Source organism: Acanthochromis polyacanthus, chromosome 12, assembly GCF_021347895.1.
Source record: "Acanthochromis polyacanthus isolate Apoly-LR-REF ecotype Palm Island chromosome 12, KAUST_Apoly_ChrSc, whole genome shotgun sequence".
Classification (NCBI taxonomy): Eukaryota; Metazoa; Chordata; class Actinopteri; family Pomacentridae; genus Acanthochromis; species Acanthochromis polyacanthus.
This window is the reverse complement of record NC_067124.1, coordinates 21,885,545-21,909,922: the sequence shown is the minus strand read 5'-3', so window position 1 is coordinate 21,909,922 and position 24,378 is coordinate 21,885,545. Positions and strand designations below refer to the sequence as shown.

At 42.6% G+C, this 24,378-nt stretch overlaps 1 protein-coding gene across 2 annotated transcripts in view; it reads left to right on the top strand.

The window, feature by feature from the left end:
• The first annotated feature begins 5,563 nt into the window (after window positions 1-5,563).
• Window positions 5,564-24,378, top strand: part of LOC110954307 (mannosyl-oligosaccharide 1,2-alpha-mannosidase IA) — a 210,361-nt gene continuing 191,546 nt past the window's right edge. The window contains exon 1 of one of the 2 annotated variants that reach the window (XM_022199167.2): window positions 5,564-7,234. In XM_022199167.2, coding sequence (XP_022054859.2) covers window positions 6,701-7,234 — 534 coding nt within the window. In that variant the 5' untranslated portion in view covers window positions 5,564-6,700. The remainder of the gene's footprint in view (window positions 7,235-24,378) is intronic. The other variant, XM_022199977.2, reaches the window with a different exon arrangement.

The following is a 24,378-nucleotide window of genomic DNA, read 5'->3' as shown; positions in this document are numbered from 1 at the left end:
TTAGAACCACTTCTTTTAAAAAGAATCATACACACAACAGGGCAAAGTAGCACACATGCAACACTAGCAATGTTTTTCAGAGACGCAGTTTGAAGCTTTGAGGCACTTTTTTTGAAAATGTCCATTTTATGCCACTTCATATTGCAAAATGGCCTGCAAAACCTAAATCACTTACAATATGGGCTTGTTTTTCTGTTTTTATATGGGATTTTGTTTTTAGCTTGACTGCTGTTATTGGAAAGGCTGATGTGAATATTGTATTTTTACTCCACAACATTTATTTGTTTGCCAGCTCGAGTTACGAGTTCACATGTAAAAACTAGGATTGTAAACAGAAAACCATTTAGGTAGTCAAAATTAGATTCACTTCAACAAGGTACAATATTTAAATGGCTGTCATATGTTAAGATATCTGCAATAAAAGAAAACTGAATACCATTGTGGTGTTACTATTAGTCAAATAAAGGATCAGACTATTTTTTTCCACCGCTGCAGGAGGTGCACAGCTTCAACAAACTCTGAGTCACATGAGATGAGGCAAAGTTTCCAGAACCGAGGGACCAGAGTCGCTTCATGTGTGGTGATACCAAATGAATTAAAGTTCCAACTCAGGCCTGTATCTACAGTATGCTTTGTCAGGCCTCGTATATCTTTAACATCCTGCACCAGGGTCAGCAACCCCATCTCGACACGCTATTCCAAATATTTATAGCTTGACATCAAGCGTCCTGCCGGGCCACGATTCCCAATGTCAGGGAATGCTTTGCAGCGGTGCTTAAAGAAACAAATAGCAGGCACGGGGACATTATTAATCTGGACACACTGGCACGAGCTGATACATTCCTGCCTGCTGTTTGATGTATTGAAACGAGCGGACCACAGAGATGGACTTTTTCATTGGCATCTTGTTTGATGAATAAAACATCAGGGTGGGTTGGGGCAGAATAGAATTTTTGAATGCAAGAGCAGAAATGGTTCTGGCTCACAGGACATATTAGACTCTGCGACCCTCCACGGAAACTGTTTTAAAGACAGTCAGCTGTTTTACCCATGCACCCCATACGTTGAGAGAAATTTAGTGGTCATTATGAGATTTTTTTGTACCCCCTAAAATTCTAATTGTCAGCGATTACACAGTACACTGTAAACAAACCGGCCTCTTCTATGAATGCTTTCTTACAGTGCATCTCTCTTCTGATCATTATCACATAATTAGGAGTTGAAAAGAAGGCAGAAAATCACTGCTTCTGCCCCCTTATGCATTCTGTTTGTGAAAGTGCTTCCCAACTGATAAGCCATGAGTCAGTCTGATAACAAAGCCCAGCTAAGGGGATGCATTCTTATTAACCAGATGCAAACAGCCTCACATGCAGCCGTAGATTTCCCTGAACGCGGTTGTAAATTATGTTCCAACATCCAGGATCAGGGTGCACACGGCACTGAGACGATGGTGGATGCTGTGTGTGTGTGCGTGCTGCGAGAGTGCTGCATTGTGAAGAGTCAACAGTCACAACAAATGACATTTCAGCTGTGAAATCAAAAACACCATGCAGACCACAGCAGTTGGTTTCAGAGGTGAGAGTGAATGCAGAGTACACAGGAAATGGCCTTTGTGGGAGCCATTTACAAACCTGTATAAACCATTTGTTTGGTTTTTTTGGTAAAAAAAAATCTCTGCGCTTTGATTTCGGCCGTTCCCGTCGGTAGCAGTGAGACTGTATTGCCTTCCCCATCCATCCCGGTGATAAACTGGGCTGTCACCGGCCAGCGCAGCTTCATGCAAGCTCAATGACTGGACTCATGTATAACTTGGCCTTTTGAGAAACCCTGACTCGATGTGTCTATTGAGTTGTGTTAAGAAGGCAGCGGTTGGTATTTTATTTTGTTGGAATCAGCATAATAAAGGCGAATAGAGCATAATGTATTTGAAGTGTTAATGTTAATGATATCATACTGTACTAGACTATAATTTCACATTTTTGTGCTTTCTATGTTTTGAGGCTAAAAACACCTCTGACTGTAATGCAGTCCATTATAACAACACCCCATGACACTAATGTTACAGGCATCATAACTGACAGAACAGCTGTACTAGACTGCATGATATACCTACAGATGCCGCCAATAAAGTGGCCACACACTCTATGTTTTAGTGCCCAGAGTGCTAAAAAGCCTAAGATTCATGCCTCATTATGCACAGACGCTGAGCCATCACAACCCCCCCTCTCTCTGACTACAAACTGTCCTTTAGTCAGTGATGAAGTCCACAAAACGCTTCATGGATTTACCTACTCTCAGAGGAAATGCTCCTGGATCAAAAAATAAAAAAGGCAAATTCAACAGTTATGTCTTCTTTCCCCCTTCTGTTCTGTAAATTACAGACAGCCAGCAGTCGGGCTCAATTAGAATGATGACTTAACAGTGAAAACGCGGGGTCAGATGCAGGACAAATTACCTTAAAATTAGCTCGCCCCACCATATGCACCTGACAATGACAGAAAAAAAGAAAGGCAGCCTGAGGAGTTTCATGTGTCAGATGGTAATACGTTGTTATTGCTTGTGCAGGCAGAGCTGCTCCCAGGAAATGTTCAAATTCTTGGCAACTCTTTTGCTTTTCGCCTTGGAGAAAACTATCCACCTTCATTCTGAAATAATTATGCTGACAACAGAGCAAGAAACAGGCAAAGGAAAAGAGGAAGATCTGCGGTCAAAGTTCATCAAGAGGTCATTAGACATGACAGTGTTAGAAATGTCAGTCACACCAATGGTCAATATTGAATTGATGTTAAAAATGTCCCGAGGCAACCTTTAGACAGCAAAGTGACATCAGTCGTTGACCTTTGGAAAGGGGAGTGGTACTGGGAGAGGTGGATCTTTAATTAATTTCCAATTAAAGCCCAATATTGGAGCTGATCAGGCCTTTGTTTTCTCATTTCTGCTTTCAGGAGCATTGCGGTTGAATAGCGCTGTGTAGGCGCTCCAGTAATGGCCATCTCATTTGCCCATCTATCTTATTTAATCCTGAGAAAACACGGTGTTTACAGCTCAGCCTCCATTCTGCTTATGCAAACATAATGGAATCACACTTTTCTAAACCTCCAGCACACCAACGCACCTCAGTTCAACCGCTGATGATAAATTCAGACCAGGATACAATATCCTGAGATACAAAGTTTTCAATTAGAACTCATCTAAATTTGAAAGTTTGACAGCAGTCTCAACTCACCTCAGCTCATAGTTCTCCTCAGCTGATGGTGTTTTCTCGATGATTTGTTGTTGTACACGCTCAGTAGCTGTTATACTTTGAGTTTTACCTCCAACATGGAAAAATACTCCATCTATTGATAGAGATAGGCTTGAAAGCTCCAGAAAAATGCTGTAAGATTGTCCTTACTTTAGGACTGTGATAATATTTTCCATATTTGACCAAAATTGGTGCTTTCTCAGTGATATGATTCCTCTGCATACCATGCTCAGCTGAATAAAATATTGTGGAGAAACAAAATGCACAAAAGAATAACAGTAAAGTACTAAAGACCCTCTCTGATCAAAACTGAGTTTTTTCCCCCCTTATGAACATGCTCACTGCACTTTGTAGATGTGAGCGACATAAACAACTGACGCCATTGCTGAGCATTTTCACTTTAAAACTGCAGTGAACTAATAACCACCTCAAAAACCTGAACTTGAATCTTTTGGAATTTCATATAACACCGAAGGGACCAGCTGTGTCAGCTTGTAGGTTGGTGCTTACTGTAGAATTGGTTTCCAGTTAGAACATGCCGGGCTGAATTACAATTAGATTTACAGTGTTTGAACTGTAACGGAGCAGCAGGTGAGGTGGTGTGTTCGAGCGACAGAAAGTAGAGAGGGATTGAAGAGAAACGCAGTCACTGACTTGATTCACACATTGCAAAGGGAGGAACAGTGTGGAGTTACATCTAGGAGAATTTAAGACAGGAAGGGATTATTTTAATAGAAAAAAACTTGGAAATATCTCATTTTGATGCATAGAGATATACCTATTTTGGTTTAAAGGCATTATGGAGGATGTTTTTTTTTTGTTTGTTTAATTTGTCTGATTCACATAAAATGAATATACTGACCTTTAGTGGACTTGTATGTATGGTCTCTAAAAGAATTTAAAAAAAAAAATAACTGTGGACATGGCAGAACCTGAAAAACATCAGCCAATCAACGCGCTCGGACCGAGGCGTTTGGTTTGCTCCCTTTCCTGTCAATCAAAAATCTTCCGGCTCAGGCCGAGTTACGTAGATTACGTACGCCTTGGACTTACGTGTTTTGTGTATGTGTTGCTTTGGTATAGCTTCGTAGTTAGCTGGCGACTTGTTTTGCTCATCTTTTTTTTACATAATGGCAGATAAAGATCCAGGGGGACCCAGCCGTAAAAGACAACTTCACGAGTCCTACGCAAGTTTCTGGAGGGGGGCGTTTCTTCGTAAATGTTAAGAGGGGGGAGGTTAGAGGGGGGTGAGGGAGAGGTTGTATGTGCGCATGCGCATGCTACGTTCAAAGTCGTAGGAAATTAAAACTCCTCTAATGCCTTTAAGTACAGTTTCTAGTCCACTTGGTGTCAGAAGAAAACAGGATAGTTGATCTAGACAAACAAACAATAAACAAAAATGCTTGAAGACATGTCCAGAATCAAGACTGTTCTACCTGACTTTAACATATTGGTACTTTTTGTGCAGCCAAACAAAGATGGCAGACACACCTCGTGACGTTTTTCCTGTTTTTTCCTGTATTATCTAATTATACATTTTTTTAAATAGAGAAAACAAAATAAAAAGCCAGCAGATAAATTGTCCTGACAATGCAAATGGCGTGAGTTTAGAATAACCATCATCATGATAACCGACAAGATAAGCACATTGGATGCATCACTTTTGGTAACCATAGCTTCTTTTACGGTAATTCCAGGTCACATTTTATGTTTCAGAGTATTTCATTATTTGGTAAATGTTTTCAAATGTCGGATAAGAGTTGTCAAAGGGTGTGCTGGGTTTTTGGATTTTATTTGGGGGAAACCTAAAGCCCAGTGCTAAACTCCCACATGGACAATTTAATGAAGCAGAAACTGGTGCGTTTAGGGGCAAGAAAAGAGACAGAAAACAATAGGAATACATGACTAGCTTAAATCTTCACTCGGAGGATTTCTCCATTCATGCTGGTTTCAATACAAGAAGATCTTGAAAAAAAATCTGGTGGTCTGCCATCTCTTCCCAAAAACGAACCAGTGACTCATCATTGGAACTTTCTTTATTTTTATCATTGCCTGTTGATGAGACATCTGTAGCAGATGTATCCTCTTCAGCTTCTCCAGGATTAAAACATCACCTCCGGGGTGTGGGTGGTGGATGGTTTCCCCCCTAAACGCACAGAGCCAGTCAGACCTCTTCCCCTCCTTTTGTCCAAAAAGAAAACGACTAAAAAAACGGCTTAACTGTGTTTTGATAAGCCGCTGTGAATATCCATCAAGAAATCCGAGCAGCCCACTGGATTGTCGAGCGGCGGACCGTTTCGCCCCCCTCACTCCTCTCTCCTCCTCTTCCTCACCCTCCCTGCACTAAGGGCTATATGTTACATTTTCAGCTCCTCTCTCTCCTCTCTTTTTTCTTCTTCTACGCAAGCGGACGTTCACGGCACAGCGACACAAGTGCGCACTCCAAGCGAGCAGCAGAGAAGGCGGACGGCGGCAGCAGCAGCGGCAGAAGCGACAGAAGCGGCGGCGGAGCGACGACGCGAGCGGCGTGTCTGCCTTTTGTGTGGGGAAAAAAAAACCGGCGGACTGGATACTGGATGTGTTTATTCCGCGGGGATTTCGGGATCGGGAGGGCTAGGATAACTTCACATGGGACAAAACCCGCCTTCTTTAATGCCATACGGCGATCTGTTTCGACCGGCGTGTTGACGCCAGAGGAGAACGGGGGAAAACGGAGGCAGCCGGAGGAGCGCAATTGACAGATAGGCGACATGAATATACACGCGTTTCCGTGCACCACCAGCTGTACAGGATAGATGCAATCAAGACGGCTTTTTTTAAATGGGATTCCGGGAGCTTGTGATGCAGCAGCGTGGCTCGGCTCTAAACGGGGGGACGAGGATCTAAAAAAGATGCTCGTTTCAGGTTTCGCACCGTAGGGCAGCGTGTTATTGACGATCGTGGAAATAATGCATCGAGTCCCAACTTTGTTCAAAGGCCTGACACGCTGCGATCCCTTCTTTTTATAGCAAAGAAAGTGCATTTACGTTGTAACCTGGCGGATGCTCCAGCAGTGATCCTGTGATTCTTGAATTTCGGCAGACGCCAGTGCCATTTATCTGTCAGCACCCCCGAAAATCCCTGCGCTGCTTTTTTTTTTTAATCATTTGCATTTTTAGATACGCGCAGCGTGTGGATGTCAGTGGTTGCAGATCGGGAGTTGTGTTGTCAAATGATTGGTAAATTGTGCATGTCGGCAGGCCCTAACCTTGGCTTATGCCGATCCAATCGATAGCGAGATAAAGACAGCTCTGGCAGGCTGTTTGTGCTACTCTGCAAGTGTCACGGGGGTGTGTTTGAAGTCCCGCATATTCAGTTGTGTTTTCTCTTTACGCAAGCCTCCAGGCAGCAGAGCGGCGGCTGGAGAGCAGAGTGCAGCCTGTCAACACACTGTAAAGGAGACGACTAAAAGTTTCAATGGTTTTCCGAAAGTTGCCCGGTGTGTCGGCATCGGGCATGGGTCTGCGCCTGTCCCAGAAATTCGTCTTCCTGCTCTTCCTCTCGGGTTTGGTAACGCTCTGTTTCGGGGCCCTTTTCTTTTTGCCAGACTCGGTCCGGCTGAAGCGCATTTTTCTCTCCAAGACCGAGATCCAGCCGGTCACTGTGGGGTCCGAGAACGATGTCAGGGAGCATTTGAAGAGACCCAAGGAGCAGGGCATGACCTCGGCCAAAGGAGAGACGGGCACCAAGGGGAAAAGCCTGAGCCGCAAACCGTCTCATGAGGCGACCGAGGAGCGGCTCGCCGGGGGCAAAGCACAGGAGGATCTGACTCTGTCCAGGTCGAAAACGGAGTCCGCGTCGGAGAGAGCGACCTCCTCCGACCGCGGTGCCAAGTCGGATACTTTCAGTTACCAGAAGTTCAGAGGGTGTCTGCTCAAAGCCCCGCTGGGGAGAGACAACGGCAAGCCGGGCGACCCCCAGACCAACGAGCGCCGGGAGAAAGTGAAAGAGGTGAGCATGCATCTGTCACCCTGTCATAGAGCTGCCTCCAGGGGGTTCAGTGGAAGCAGCTGCAATCACACTGATCAGGTTGCGAAAATGGGGAAGTAAATATTTTGGTGAAACAGGAAGCACATCTGGGGGTGATTTTTAGGACGCATGCAAAGTTGAGTATTGCCTAATTTATCACATCAGGTGAGACATCTGACTCCGTAATAATCATTCCTCTTGCTTCATAGAGTAATTAAGTTGCACAATCTATTTGAATGGGAGTGCTGTTAAAACACCACAATGTCGGTTATTCCAACTTGAAATAAGTAATATTTCTGAATTTGATTTATCTGACAATACTTGATCTATACAGAAGCGGTGGGACAGTTGTTTGCTGAGCTGCTGTCAGACAGACCAAATAAATCTCTCTCACTCATCAGTTGTCTAAATTTACCCAATGCCTTTGTGCTTTCTAGTTGGGTTTCTATTAATGAAGACTGAGAATGGTGTCAGGACTGAGTGTTTCTGCTCTGTGTTCAATCAGATCAAGTGCGGAATAGTTAAGAGTGAATTTTAATGCTGCAAAACACATGCAAGTTGCACCTTTAGTTTTAGTTACACTGCAGTTCAGTCTTTATTGAACGTTTGTGCCTCTGTTCATGTAACAGTAGCCTACAAGGTGGCAAAGTATTTTCCTTTCCTGTGAGCGGTTAAATAATATTCCATCAGGGTCATTCTGAATGGTCAAAATGTGGCGCCTTCAGCTGTAGCACCTCTGTCTCCCTCACACAATCGCCTGCAAATGATGTGACTTTGTGCCGTGACTCTCTGGCCAGGAGCTCTTCAAGCTGTGTGCCAGCCTTTGTTGAGCCCTGTGGGTCCAATAAGGACTGCAGAGTGAGAGCGTCTGTGGATCACACATCTGTACCCACTTAAGGCAAGTGAGGCTGGTGAGGAGAAAGGAGGAGGACGAGGGGGATGCAGCCGTTGGCCACAATGTACAGATGGGTTTACAGCCTCGGCATGTGACACGGATAACTCCTGTTGTCACTCTCACTCGGGGCCTGGTGTCACTCTCTGATGCTGCTCACATGCCTTTCATACCTAGAGGTGATGTGCTACATGATGACCGAGGCGTCAGAGGACGGAGGGTTATTCGCCCTCATGCACCGAGCGCTCACTGACTCATAGCTTTTACTGTTTTTCGATGCTCTTTCAAGTCAATGTCAACGTGACTTTGCTTGCCCGGCCTGTTCAGCTGAGCTCTGCAAAATTCTTGCCTCGGGGTCATGATTGTTGGAGGAAGAGATATTTTCCACCACACCCTCCTTGCCCAATTATTGCAGGAGAATATTAATTGTGTTTCCTTGATGAAGACCTCTTTAGGAAGGCACCGAGGAGCAAGACACACATTGCACGCTTCTGTGTTTGCTTCCACCTTCTCAAGCCTGTTGGCCGCGTTGCTGACAGCTTCTCTTTTTTCCTGCAGGCTCACATTCACACTGCCAGCATGGGGTGACACATTGCGAACCTGTTCTTTGTCCTCGGTTACAGATATAAAAAAAACCAAAGACTAAAATTTAAAATACCAAAATGTGTGTTGCTTTTTTGCAGTTCACATGTACACGTCCTTGAAGCTCGCACAGAATACTCACCGCTCGTGTTTTAGTCCACATATAGAACAGCTCTGTAGAAGAAGTCCTGTTTTTTTCAATTTAATGGAATGCAAAGGGAGGGTATCCCCCCTCCTAGAGCCAACAAAAATGGTCTGGTCCAGCCCACCGAGGGCCTCAATGCCCAAGCTGTGAATGGGCATCGTTTTTCTCAACTGCCAACAACTAGAAAGCAGACTCCCCACCTTTCTTCCTCTGTGTGTGTGCGTCCACTGCCAAGAGAGGGCGAAACAAGGGACAATGACTGCATGATCACACATTACAAATGTTTAAAGGCAGGCCACCGCTAGCTAGGGCCCTCAGGATGCCAGCAAATACTGCCAAAGTCACCAAGGTGCTGTAGACCTATTCCAGAAACTCCCCGCTAAATGGGTAGTTCATTCTCCTCCAAAAGTCCTCAGCAGGATGGAGATGAGAGTAATTTTCAGACGGCCTCCTATTTGTAATTCTGTGATGTTATGGCTCACTGACTCGCCGGCGTGCGGAGCCGTGACGCTGCCTCATTGCTCCGGCCTATGAAGCTGAAAAGCGGGGATCGTGCCACAAAAATGGCGCCCAGAGCAACAGGAGGGTGTCCGTTTTCCTGCACACACATTTTGTTGCCGATGTCCTTTACGTTCGGTCAGGTTAGGACTCGATGTGCAGCAATGAAATAGTAGATGTGGCGCACAAGCAAACAAACGCAACTGCAGAGCAAAGGGGACATCAGAGAGTGATGGGAGCTGTGTAGCTCTGAGGGCTTCCATATCTCTTCTCTTCTGCTGGCCTCCACTGCATCGCATACATCAAAAGAGAAATGTGCATTAAAAGTCTGTCTCTATGAAGGCTGAAATTTGCTCTCTCCTTCGTCCCGCTGAATGTTTAGCAGAGATATGCCGGTGCAGGGTAATGTTGGCCTTTGCTTAACAAAACGGGAATAGTCTATAATGTCTCCTCCAACAGATGATGCAGTTGAAAGGACACAAGGCAACAGTGGGAGGAGATGGAGCTGACAGCTAAGAGTGCTGCAGTGAGACCCATTGCAGCCTCTTGTATCAGACTCTCCTCCAATAGAGCAATAAAAGTCTTCAGGGCTTCTTTGTCCTGTGTGTGTCTTGGTGAACAGTGCAGGTCTTTGCCACCCAGCTCTGTGTATATGTGTGTTTGTGTGTGTGTGTGTGTTTGCTGCTTTACGGAGTCGATCGAGAACTTGGGGATGAATCTGAAGTTTGACAAGTGTTGTCACCGTGTTTATTCGTGCAGTTCCAAGCCCACCTGCACCACTGCGCAGACGACGAACAATCAAACGAGACACATCTGTTCTGTTTATAAAGCGAGTATGTTTAATAGTCAGATGGTTGCATACGTGTGTGTGTGTATGTGTGCATGAAATCCACAATAATAGACTGTATCTTGGAGAAGTGAGAAACACTGATAATGTTAAGTTATTGTGAAATGGAGTTAAATATGCCATAAAGCATTTCTTTTATCGTGTAACTGTTGAAATACATCAATTTGGCTATACTACATTAACCAGACTGCTGCGTTACACACACACAAACCCAGCACAAAGCCTGAGAAATAGGTGAGCTTGTAGGTGGACCTGAAATCCCCTTATAGCAGTAATGACCGGTGAGCTGGGTGACTGTCTGAATAAAATGCTGCTGTTAAGCTGGCGCCTCCTGGCCGTCTTTGAGCGCCGTGACCTCCCTGCACCCTTTATTCCCCTGCTGTCTCCTGCTACGAATCAGGTGTGCCAAACAACCTTCAGTTGTGCGCCAGGAAAATGGCTGCCCGCTGAGCGAGAAGAAAGAAACGGAAGACGAACAAAGTCTTAAGAAAAGGCTTACACTCTCCCAGTGTTCCCACAGAGCTGGAACATTTGTGCTTTTTCCTCTCCTCTGTGGATGCTGTGCAAATGTCAGCGGCTGGTGTTTGGAATGTGAGCCCATCGTTGTCTTTGGTCTGTTTATGTCGGGGAGTGAGCCACCAGGCCCACTGGATATTGATATATTGTGTCAATGGCAGCGGAGGCAGATATTATCAGTGTGTCAGTGCCGCTGGGCATTGACGCCGGTGCTTTCTGCCACACAAGAAGGAATTGACCCTTTTAATCTATTTTCTGAGACTTTTGTTTGTGCTCATTTTGCATGGACAGTGCAGACATAAAGCGGCTTTTACCTGGGGCTACTTGCAGAAATTGTCATAGTAGAGTAACTTCACAGGTTGTGATCATAATGGGCGGCTGACACGGTGTGGAAAGCAGGGAGGGACAGTACTTACCACTTTAAGTAAAAGCAATAAGTGTTGTGACTTTCAAGCAGACTGTAGTGATGTAAAGTCTCCTCACTTTATGCAGAAGCCTACAGTCAAACTAGAAACAACATAGAAACATAGGATGTCAGTGCTAAAAGCTTGAGTAAGCGAGTCAGATGTCATTGCACGTAACAGTGCATTTAAAAAGATAATTCAGTGTGGGTTGACGTTTGTGTGCAGTTATGTTCAGTGGAATTGATCACATTGGGGCTGTTTGCTGCTGTATTTACCCTGCTGTTTCTCTAAACCACATAGCAAGTTGTGGTTTCGTTTATTGATAAGCTGATTGTTACTGCAGCTGGATCCACAGTCTGTACATCCTGTTTGAAGCCTCTGACTACGGAAGTGATACATTTACACAAATGAAGTTCATAACAAGCTCTATTGCATGCAAAAAGACAACCTGTTATGTTCATATGGTAAAAGTGCAAATGGTCTTTGTTTTCTAGATCATTAGGTATGATTGTGTTTTCAAAGTAAATGCAGTTTTGTACAACAGACTACAGTTTGTGGTGATGGCTTATAGTGATTTTGACTGAGTAAATACTGATTTTTGCATGGTGCCAAACGTTCATTTACTCCTGATTTTTGCCCTCTAGTGCAGATGATTGATTAGTTTCATATTTTTCTGCAGTTTTGAAGAAAATGAGCTACGTCAGGCTCCCTGCAGAGCTGACTGTTAAAAGTTTCATAGTTGAAAGTCTTTCTCATAAAACATTTGCAAAGTAGTTTTTTTTTTTTTTTTTTTTTTTTTTTGAGGGATGCATGATGATTTGGTGGTATTGTTGGTATCATTTGATAAGGACTTTTAAAAGGATTGAAAATGAACACTGACAGGCAGGTGATGCTTTGCAGTTTAGCTTGAAAATTGTATAGAAAATAATTATGACACGTGTTACATATATGCTGAAATATTTGTCTTATTTGCAGAGTTAATGTGTACATTTGAAAATGTTTGTCTTTCTGTACCTGCCAATGAAGCATCACAGGGAGAGTAGACATCAGTGTTTCCGTTTCAGTTGAAATGGCTGTGAGGTGGTGGGGTCACTTTCAGCTGAAAGTTGTTGACGGGGGGGCAGGAATTATATATACTATCGGGCCGTCTCTGCCGCAGCCGTGCACCCCCCCCCGCGGACGGTCTCGTCGGTCTGGCGGGTTTTGCACTGCACTTTTTTTTTTTTTTTTTTTTGCCACGGACCAGTGAGGCGGTAATGTTGGCAGAATTTTAATGAGGCGGTGGCCTATACCGACGAGGCGGGCCGCCTCGCTGATTATATGGGAGGGGAAAACACTGGACATAATAATATGTTCGCTTCACTACAGGCGAGAGCTGATGTTCTCTGCAATAGGTAGAAAAATATGTGCATATATTAGCATCAGCAATTGACCAAAGTAAGTTGGAAAATATTGACTTATTTGCCAAAGTTAAATATCATGCATCCCTGTTGGTATTTTAAAGTCTTCATTATTTGTATAGATTTTTACTTCTTTGCAGTCTTCTCCTCTGCCTTTGCTGGACAGGAATATACATTGCCCTCATGTTTATGCTCGTGCAACTTTGTACTCAAAAAAAAGCGCTGACCCTGTTATTAATTCATTGCCCAGTGGCCCTGCTAGTGGTCAACAATTCCACAGGGTACCTTTAGCTTGATGCTTGCTGTCTACAGCAGACCGTATCTGTTAGTTGCTGCACTACTTCTAAAATCCTGCAGCCACACTTGAGTGATTACATGCTGATGACCAATGAGCTTGCTTCCTGGAACCTATGAAATTTGTATTCTTCTTTCGAGCCATCTCTGTCTTTGCGACTATCAATTTGGGCTTCAAGTCCCTAACGGATGACCCTAGATTGAAGCATCTATGTCTGAGAAATGTGCTCTGCAGAATATTGGTAAGCTAGAGGAATGTCAGGTTAAAAGAAACAGAGAGGGAAAAAAAACACATCAGTGCCTGGTAGAGAAGCTTATTTTTTCTGTGGGTGATAAAGGCTGATTAAGCTATACAATACCATGTCTTTTCCTGGAGGCAATCACTGCAGGAAGAAAGTGATCGGGTGAAATTGAGAGAGGAAAAGGAAGGATATGAGTAAAAAGGGGGAGATGTTAGCTAACATCCTTTTGCATTCATGGCAGATTCTCCCTGCATTCCCTTTGTGGTGGGGGCCATAGCTTGAGGGAAGGTTTCTCTGTTGAGGCACGCTTTTCAAGAGGTGTGTGTATGCACATGTCTCTTGTGCAAGGGCATTCATACACAAATCTCTGTAGATGGCTATAAGATGCACACAGGCTGCTTTATATTTAAGTGTATACTTGTTTGTGTGGGTTGCACGCAGAAACTGGAGGATTTTATCACATCTGGAGTGAATAAAAAGCCTAAAGTGCCCTTTTCTCTTGAGAGGCTGGTGAGGTCTGACTGTTGGTCCTGAATTTAACAACCGTGGGGTTTGTGCACCTAAGCTGTGCGGTGTGTATGAATGGGTGTGTGTGGTTTGTGTGTGCGCGTTGTAAAATGTTCCTTAGCATTTTTCAAGTCACACACAGCTCATGGCTTTTGCTTTTCCTGATGACGTGGCCCAGTCAACAGTTTGCAGATGTTTTCACTCGTTACACAATAGAAATCCAGCTTCCCCCGAAAACCCCTCTCGTTGTTTGCGCCTGCGCTTCCATATTTGCAGAGTTTTTAAATCGTGCCCTACCAGTCGATTTGTTTGCTGTACTTGTCCGAGGCTGCTCTGTCTCTGTTTACTGTGGCCTGCAGGTATTGCGTCAGTTGCCAGTAAAAGCAGAGGCTAACGTCGTAGACCACATCGTGTCACATGTTGACCCCCCTCCTCAAACAGAGGGGCTCAAAGAGCTGTGAGTGGGCAATGCTTTTGGCAGTGCTCGTGTGTTTTTCTTGAAAGTAAATTTCCGCTTTTCTGGGATTTCATTACTCACACTCTCAAAAACCTTTTTACACTATTACCCCTTCCATAGCTGTAATGTTGCAATAAGTTCCATCGAAGCCCATTTATCTCGAGTTCACAGCGCTGTTGACATAATGGGGTCATTGTGTGTATACCTCTAAATCCTGGCTTCTGAAGGCCTGTGATTACTGGAAAAACATACATCCACTCCCCACTGGATACTCTGAAGTTGCATAATGTTCCCTTCTAGGGCAGTGACTTTTTGATAAGGACAAAATTGCCTGAAATCCTACATAATCTGTGTCTTTATCATAGCTTTTCCCAGTCTCTCCTATAGCCTGGTCATCACTTTCAGGCACAAATAAGGGCTAATAATCATGCTTTCAAACCATTATGTGTACTCTTGCGCTGCACATTATCAGGTCCATAATAACAACAAAGCAAGAGAGGGGCTGTGTCTGTGATTGTTTGCGGACTTTGAGCATCTTACAAAAGTCCCGGCTTTCGGCACATGTGCTTTCAGCCTCCTCGAGTTTTCACAACTTCAGGCAGCGTCTGATAGACTGCATGTTTGTGTAGGTGTTTGTGTGTGCTTGCTGTGGGTGAAGAAATGTGAGAAGACGAAAGGTCCAAGGATGGCCGTGTTTGCTGCAGGCTCTGCTTGACATCCTTTGCTAGGTGCCGAATGAAATCGGCTCCACCACTTTTACCCCCCACCTTTTTTTTTTTTTTTTTTTTTTTTTTTTTTTTCCTTCTTTGGTCTCGCTGCTCAGGCAGATTCAACAAATAGGAAAGAAGAGGTGGGGGGGAGTGGCCTAGATGTAACCAGCAGACTGAGCCCCTAGCTGAGCTCCAGCCCCCTGCCTTTATGCCTGCCTAATTGGTCAGAAACAACATGCGTGGCTGTGTTCACAGGGTAATGGCAAGACATTAGAGTGGGCCGGGGGACCTGGCTTGTCTCCATATGTCTTCTTCATCTTGCTTGTCTTTGTTTTGTGAGTTTTTTTTGTTTTTTTTTTAAAGAAAACCCTGTCGCTGACTCTGAATCTGTTATCCCATCTTCATCTCTTTCTTCCTCCTTGCATCTTGGCAACGTGTAACCCCAGGCATGTTTACCGCCACAGCTCTGCCAACTATCCCCTCCTCTGCATCAATGGAGAGCCAGTGGGAGCTGCCCGGCTGCTGTCGTTGCAGATTGCTCGTCTGCATTGTTGTTATCGTGTTGTGACATGGTTTCAACCTACTTTCGCGATGGCTGAATAATACTGTCAAGCCTTTGACCTACAGCTTAGGCGGATCCCCGCAAGACAACATCAACTTTTATGTTGTGGCTTTTATTATCGCGGCTCATGTTTTCCACCAGAGTGACGACAATAGCCTCGCATATGAAGCTTACCAGACCTGCTTTCGTGGTCAGCATAGTGCTGTCTGGATTCTGTGGGCTGACAGCAAAATGTGTCTCCCTAGTGATTTTCTCCTTCACCAGCATCAGTGCGCAAATTGCCATTAATTAGCTGAATGCTTACAAGACCGTTTTAGCCTGAGCTGGGTGTATTTGTTCATTATTATCACAATTAAGTCCCTAATCAAATGGCAGCAATGGTGCTCAGTACTCATTAGGAAGCCATATAGATTTCTCTTGTTTCCATCAAGGTTGGATGATGAGCTAGCTGGATAATTGCAATTTTTGTCCTACCACAAGGCACTGAAATAACAAATAAACTGATTTGATGGTCTAGTAATGACTGTTTGTGCATGTGAGAACGACCACTTTGCTGATCGTTAATTGAATGAGAAGTATAGGTGACGGCGTATTTCTTGCCCATTAATATTACATTGGACAGAGACAGCTGGATGTGGAAGAGATGCATCCATGTGATGCCTTTTTAGAATAAATAAAGCTGCCAAACTCTTCTAGATATTTATCTTGACCAGAGAGAACAAAAATTCAACTGTCAGTCCTCCGCGGAATATCACTCAAAATCCTCCTATTCTGGAAAGCAGCTGTCATAAATTGAACATTTAAGAGCTTCGTTATAATGCTTCTGACAGAAATCATTTGCTTAAAAAGTACAGCTAAATCTTTCTTCAAAAAACTCGTTGGAATCTAAGTGCTGAATGATTATTCTCTTTGAAAGAAAAGTCTGTTCTTAAGAATATAATCTTTCTAAACTTCTAATACCCTCAAAAACATTTCTTGTTAACTAATCATGTCTTAACCTAATCTGTTCTTTACTTTCATATCAAAACCTATTTGGAAGACAGTTTGAGAGGTTTTTTTTTTTTTTTTTTTTGAACGATCGAACCTTTTTTCCCTTAAGAGAAGAAAAATCTTACTGAGAGGAGAGTGGATGGTGAGACAACGTGCTGCAACAACAGGAAATGGGTGTAACTCGCTGTCCAGTTTCAGAAGTGACTGTGGTTAACGGTTCTTGGAGAGCCCCAGATGCGTTGTTTCAGTTAAACAACTGTGACAGCTTGTGGACACAGAGCATTGGGCTGAACTACTGTTGAACTCGTGAATAATAAATTGCCGGTTGGTGTGACCAGTTTACAAAGAAAAACACTACTCTGTTATCAGATCTGTTGTTCAGTTCTTTCGATTTCATTTTTACTCGAGTGGAATTCCTGCTAATATTGAACAGATATTGATGTCATATTGGACTGCTATGAGACTAAAATAGGGTAGTGATATCTGAGAATCCCCCCCCCCTTTTTTTTTTTTGAAGAGACACATGGCATTTCTTTACCCAGAACTAAAGGGTTTTTCTTTATTTTCTCAGTAAATCGTTTCCAGAAGAATAAAGGCTTACTCTGGCTCAGTAATCTGATACTTGATGATTAAATGCTACCTTGGCATTGATGGAAAAGGCAAAAATATGAGCATTTGTGTGAATATTTGCATATCAATAAAGCCAGTGAATAACATCATTAGAGTACAGTAGAACTAGAAATGGTCTCAAGAGCCTGTGTGTGTAAATATGATGTGGATACATAGAGGGAAGAAAATTACAGTTGCTAAAAAATCATGGTTAAATGTGTGTACCTTTTTTTTTTTTTTTGGGGGGGGGTGGTCAGAAAAATGAAAATATGAACAAAAGAAAAACTTTAATTTTTAAAAATTTCAACATTGCCCTTACTGTTACCATTAAGTATTAAAATGCTAGCATATTGTCAATAAGAAAACATAAATAACTATAAATATCATTCTGACCTGTTTATTCTTAAGTATAATATATATTATGTATTTTTAAAAAAAATGCAAATGTGGCATACTCACAATTAGCTGAAGTTAGTCAATGACGCAAGCAGTGGAATTTCGGCATTAAAAATACGTGAAGTAGCTTTATTTTTGCCAACAGTGAGAACGCAATCATTTTGTCTGAATAAACTATTTACTGGAATTGTCACTGGGCAAAACTGAGCAGGGACTGGCTTGTGTTCTGTCCAGTGAATGGATCGATTGCGTGAGAGCACAGAAATCCCAGGTTTTGGCCTTGCAGGGAGGAAAATTGAACAGATGTGTCAGACCCACCAAGTGGCATTGTCCTTGTTATGGCATAATAAATTCAGTTTTTCTTCTATAGCTTTGGTTTGCTACAGTTTTTGAGGAAAAATGACAAAGTTTTGCTGGATGTGAATGTAATTTTTGTTTTACAGCCATTGTAACCTGAATCTTTGGTGTGATACATGTACTAGTCAAAAAAACCTAAAACAAACAGATGACCAATGGCACATAAAGACAAAGAACTCTCAGAAGTTGCAATTTTTTTTCTTCACAATTTTCTGGATTGTGTGATTTATTCATACATAAAAAAAAAACTGAACAACTGCCAATAAAAATAAACATAAATCTTAGTAGGAACCCAGGGTAGAGTCATCATCCAGTCACAAAGCCAATCATTCAACACACAGTAACACAGTGTGTGCCCAGTGTGAGAGTCCATCTCTACCTGTGCTCAAACGCAGTTGCTCCTAAGCCATGCAAATGATCTAATTAGACTTCATATGTGCTAACTGTATTGAAACATCAATCCATCTGCGTTAATTTGACCCACCATTAGAGTGGAAGCCTGCTGCTAACTAAACCTTCCGCTGAAGATGTGGGTTTGCTCATCCTCTCTCTCGTAATGATGTCTGCTGGAGTCTTCCGCACACAATGAGAAAAATGAAAATGACAACGACATGTCTGTTATAAAGACATCTCTTGCTGACTGAGGTCAGAGATTGTGGCTTTTCCCTGAGGGGGAAAGATTTTTTATTTTTTTTTGTCAGGGAGTGAGCTCATGTCATTTTAAATCTCCCCCAGTTCAACATGCAGATTGAAAATGGCAGTTCACGTGAAAATGTCAAAGCGGCCCTATCCAATAACATAATTGTAATTATAGATTCAATACAAGAACCATAATTATGACAGCGCACAGTGTGAGGCTTTACTGAAATTCACTCCCAAATCTATTGACCTCCAACTAGAATTTCGACTGTATTTGCTGAAATGTGTGAAGAGAGACAAAAATGAGTATTCCCAATCGGTCTGGCCTTGAGACTGGATGTACGCCAGGATCTCATGCTTGTGGCTTAGCAACAGTTCAGTTTATTTTTGTTTGGCCACTAGCAAATCAAAAACGCTTTAGCTTTTTAGCTACCAAGTGTTGCCACATTTAGGAGATTAATTGTTTAGTGAAACATGAGCCTTTAGGACAGTTTGATGCTTGTATTGATTGAGGTGACGGTAAGAAACACTGAGGTGAATGAGAGTGCAGCCGCTGCTTGGCTGTGTTTGAAACGTCCAGCATCCAAAAATAAAATGCACTTTGAGGCTTGACACTGAAGGTGGCACAAAGAAGGTCAGAATATAAATGAATATGTTGAGTGTACTGAATATCAATCTGTTCTCCCTGGTGTAAAATATTTGTGTGGAAAGTAGCCCCAGATATTCCATTTGTTTGGGAATGCACATATTTAGTGTGCATCATTCTGATCTCTTGATCTCTGCTTTTCTAAATAGAAATTCTTGTTTTTGATTCTCTCCAATACTTCATGTTTTTTCAGCACACTCTGACAGTAACTGCAGCAAACGAAGACTTATTACTTTGGAGAAAGGTCACACTTTTAAGGGAAAACTGTATTTGACAGGTAGGATACTATAGTGTCTCTCAATGTCTTTCACAGTAGGTCGAGAAAAGCAAGCTTCTAATCAGAATGACTGTAAACAAGATAATATTTTTGGGCGATCAGCTAACACTCACTCAGAAAATACATATACCGGTAAATGTAATGTTCCTCCTAAAGCCATAACCAAACTTGAGTACACAATCCACCAGGGAAAAGTTTTGGACTGCAGCTGTATTGAATGTTTATCCTGGACAGTTTGGGCTGTAAATTCACTGTTTGCCTGACTTCCACCTTCCAAATAAGTTTTCCTTCTAGTTCTAAACCTGTGCGTCCAACTGCACTACCGCATGCCATGCTACATTTATTTGTTCGAGGGATGTTTTCTCAGATTTAGGGACTTTTGAGAGTGCTGCGTTGTTGACTGTAGTTCTCCTTTAAAGAGTCACAGATGTTACAGACCATTTTCATAGATCTGGAAGTTATTGCAGCAGTTGTCAGCACACTGCATCCGGTCTGTTTGGTGAAATGTAAAGCACCTGTGGGCATGCTTTCGTCTGAAAATTTGGGCAGTTTTGCTCTCAGAAGAGGACTGAGGGTTATGGAAAAAGTTTAGACAAGGTAAATGAAAAACAGACTCATCTCTAGGGGCTATAGAGCGCCGAATGTGTGTGTTTTAGTGTGTGGGAGGCTGACGGTACCGCTGCCATTGTATTTTCCAAGTAAAATGAGATGGATGCTTGCAATTAATTCTGCAGTGACCATTAGCTGAGGAGCCAGGCTGAGCAGAATCCTCATCAGCAGGAGGTGTGAGCAATGCAGTGTGTGTATTTGTGCGTGTGTGTGTATTTGTGCTTCTGCATCTGTGCAACGCTTTAAACACAGTTTGCTCAGGGACCCTTTGAGGCCCACTGAGTCTTTACGAGAGGCGACTATATGCTGACTGGAATGAATGAAACCCGACAGAGCCGTCCAACTTCTGTTCCGGCTTCTGCCTGTTTTTGTGTATTTTTAGGCACATGCAAGCATAAAGTAAGTATATCATTATGGTCTGTAGACTCATTTAGGACACAAAAGATGAAACTATGAGATCTTGTTTGACATTCAGAGCAGGCAAATATGGAGGCAGAGGCAAAGAGGCTGTCAACTCAAAAAATTTGAAAAAAATAAAATAAATAAAAATGAAAAGGTCCTGGGGGCATTTTCCTCAGGATGACATTTCAAGATGAACATCCATAAAATATTAACCTAATCTCCTGTTAAGTCAGATTATTCATCATCATTTACTCGGCTAGGGATTCTAAATTAGAGGGATGACAAATAGAAATGTGTGTAGATCTAGTGTTGCCTCTTCATTATGGCTACTTAAATAGAACTGTACTTCAGTACACTATTGGTTGCTTCTTTTAAGGTTGTGGGTTTTGTTGCTTGGTCAGAATTAGACCTTTATTTTAATTATATTTCCATAAGCTGCTACCAGGGATTTACTGATATGGGTGATCCAGGACCGATGCCGATTATGGGAATCGATGAAGACAGATGGCCGATATTTGGAACAGCTATGCTATATTAGATGTAATGTTTTAACAGCATGTGATGGCACAGAGCCTGCCATTCATAACTAAGCTTTTCAATAATAAGGGTGACTATAACTGAATATGTAAAATAGAAATAGGAGTGATTAAATTGGAACGCTTTCCTCCTGAGATTGATCAGTTTGTCTCCTGCAGTTACATCTGCATTTCTTCTGTTTTCATAATTTTACACTATTCTTTTACATTTTTTTTTTTTTTTTGCCCACTGATGTCCAGATTATTAAGCATTATTAGTTAATATTTTCCAGCTTCTGTTTCAGAGTAATCTGTGCCTGCCTTCTAACTTAGCCACTATCCATTAGCATAGGATTAGCCACTGTGAGAGCAGCTGATTTTCTGGTCTGTAGCAACGGCTTGTGTTCCTCGTTCAATTTTTGCAGTCTTTGCTTGCGAGACAGACAGAGAGAGGTGGCTACATCAGACCTGAAGGAACACATTTAATTTATCAATAATCGGTAAATTTAAAAAAAATCAACAAATGCTGATAATCGGAAAAGCGACAAATATCGGGCAAGTTGGTAATCGTCTATTCCTAGCTGCTACTGTACCCCTGTTCTGTACATTTACTTGAATGGCTTAGTAAAGTATGCAGATTTTAAGTCACTGGTAATGGCATATTTTTCAGAAACACAGTGTCTGTAGACTAATTAGAAACGATGCTAGACTGGAGGGGTGCACAGCTCTGGTTGGCATTAGGATCCAATTATTTTTTTGCAATCTACATTATTGCTGGATGACAGCAACAGGGTCTTAATCACTGATGTAAATTACAGCCTCATATCCGATTGTGACCTGTAACTCAATGTTACATCATGTTTGCATGGCCTTTTGTGTTGATCGGCACCAATATTGATGCATCCTTGAAACTCACGAAAGGGCAGCGGCGGGTTCTTAACTAATTACTCGTATTCACGGTCCAGCCAGCTATGATGCATGAGCTTTATATGCCCTTATGGTGCTTCAACAGGCGCCGAGCAAAAAGCAGAAAGAATCACAGTTGCTGGATTTATTTTTGTATTTTGTTTCATTACTGTGGCTGTTTACAAAGAAGATTTTTCTGCGATTTATGTGTTCAGTAATGTAGCCCTTAATGTGATGTTTTATCAGCCATCAAATGAAAAAGCGCTGAAAAGACGAGCATTGAACTTGAAATGTTCAAATCATAAGCGATAATGAATTAATACACCAGAATAGGAGCATTTCATTCTGCACAGTCGACTCATCTGTGTTTTGTCTTCCTTCCAGCAGCTGGATGGGATTTGGATGTGTGTGTGTTTTTTTTGTTTTTTGTTTTTACCCTGCGTGGTTCTGAAACTAGTGCCTGCAACAACAGTGCTATCACACACACAGGGGTCCGTTGGCCTGGAGGTGGGCGGCTGGCGGACTGACTTATTTTAGCAGGGAAGTTGACACACGAGTGAACTTGCAATGCTAACAGAGCTAAAGGAGCTAACAGAGCAGAAAAGCCCAAAGTAAAACAAACAAAAGGCTCGTGTTGGGCGCAGGCAGACCGAGCTGACAGCGGTGGAGTTGGCGCAGTAACTAAAAGCACCATCCATATTCATGCTAAAGTGTTTCTTCCGTGGTTTGTCATCATTCATTAGTTTTTTTTCCGGTGGCACACCAGTCTAGCAGTCCTATCTCATCTGAACATATGACAGGATGAATACTGCACTGAAGCCCTTTTGAGATTAAAGTTCTGATATCGTGAAAAATGGCGCCTGCAAATTTTTGGAAGTTTGGTTTTTGGACACTTGCTTGGATAAAACAAGCAGTTATTCACAACAGACATGGGAGAAGAGGTCAAAAGTGACTTAAAAAGTGACACGAAATAGTTAATTTCTAGTCACACATTGCTGACTCATCATTCAATATTATTTAAGATGCTTGCTGTAATTAAGGAACTTCAGGGAAGTTTTTTTGCTGCACACTCTCTGCTCTACTGTGAAAATACACATACCATTGTTATGTTTGCATTTGTCTTATTTGGACTCTGGTCTACGCTCTCCTTTGCTTCTGTCTGTTGTCAGCCTATACTTCAGTGTGCCCTTTACTTTGACATGTTTAATTGGTGCGCTTAAATACATTTGCAGATTTAGCGAGTGTTTGTTAAAAGGAATGCTGGGATAAAAATGTGCCCAGAAGAAGTCATCGCCTTTGATAAATGACGACCTTTGGCTGATATCTAGCACTCATACATTTGTGTGCAATGGCCACTTGGGACTAGTCCATTTTTAGAGGTTATCTTGGGTGACTCTGGGCGATTCATCTACCCATGTGTGCTGAACTCATTTGCTCAGTGCTCACATTAATAATTTATGGCGAGTGTGAACTAAGGGGAGTCTCAGCTTTCTGGTTGTAAGCGTCCTCTTCAGTTTTCCCCCTTCCAGCCTTTTAGTTCTGTTGCATTTCTCCTTGCACACTACTTTAGATGAATTTCACATCGCACCCTGTCACATCCGTACTCTCTTTGTCTGTCTTTTCCAATCTCGCTCTGTTGCTCCCACTCTTTCATCTACTAGCTTGTTGTTCACTCCGCCTCGCCGTATTGGAAATACTGTGCTGTTGTGCTACTGTACTTTGCCTGTCAGGAGAGAGTTTCTTTCACGTCTGCCCGACTGCCGTCTTCCTGCCCAGGGAAACAGATGGATCCATTGGCAAACAGCGCCCATGTTTGGATATTCTGTTAACATTTCAGGTTAGAGGTGATGCTGATTAGATGTCCAGCTTTGACAGTGATGCAAACTGTGATTTTTGTCGTGTTGGTCAAAGATGCACAACACAGCGGGTTAGATTGTAGAACAGACAAGCATGCTGCTGGGAAAGGTTAGGTTTTGTGTTCCAGCAAGCTCGGGCATGGTGAGGCGAAATAACACACAAATAGTCATTTAATTGCTCGCAGCAGTTTAGTCACAGAGTGAAGTGATGTGATAGTTGTAGTGGAGTCGTTGATCCTGCTTTTCTAATACAGGGACACAAAGGGCTGTGCAATTCCTGTGCGCATTAGTTCACATCCACAGGATCAAAAATAAGCGGTCTTACCAAATGCACAGCTTAAGTATTGCGCATGAAGTCATCAAGTTTAATTAGCTGTGGAAGCCAAAATCATGAACGCAATTATGAGTCATTGTAGAGCCTCAGTTCAAAGGCATTCTAGACCTTTGGACTTGACGCATGCGTGTGTGTCTGTGTGGTCTGTCTGCGGATTTTGCTTGAGTGGCTCTTAAATATTGTTGTCAGGAAGAATTTAAAGCAGACCAGATACAATGAATCCACCTTTGCTCATGTCGTGGTTGTAAATGTTATTGATGTTGTACTTGAACTGGAGACAACAGGGCAAAATAAACTGATCATGTTAAAAAAAATCTTTAACCTGAGATGTCACTGGGCTCCTGAATTAACTGCCTTTTTGGATATGATCATTTACAGTATAAAGCGAGCCAAAAATGATACTTTGAATAAACTATACTCGTATAATATACTAGAGCACAGGAGTGACTAAAGAAAAGCACCAACATGTGTCCATTGCTATTAAATTGTGCCTGTTGCTCCTGGCAACATTTTTGTCTTTCCACTCTCCATTCC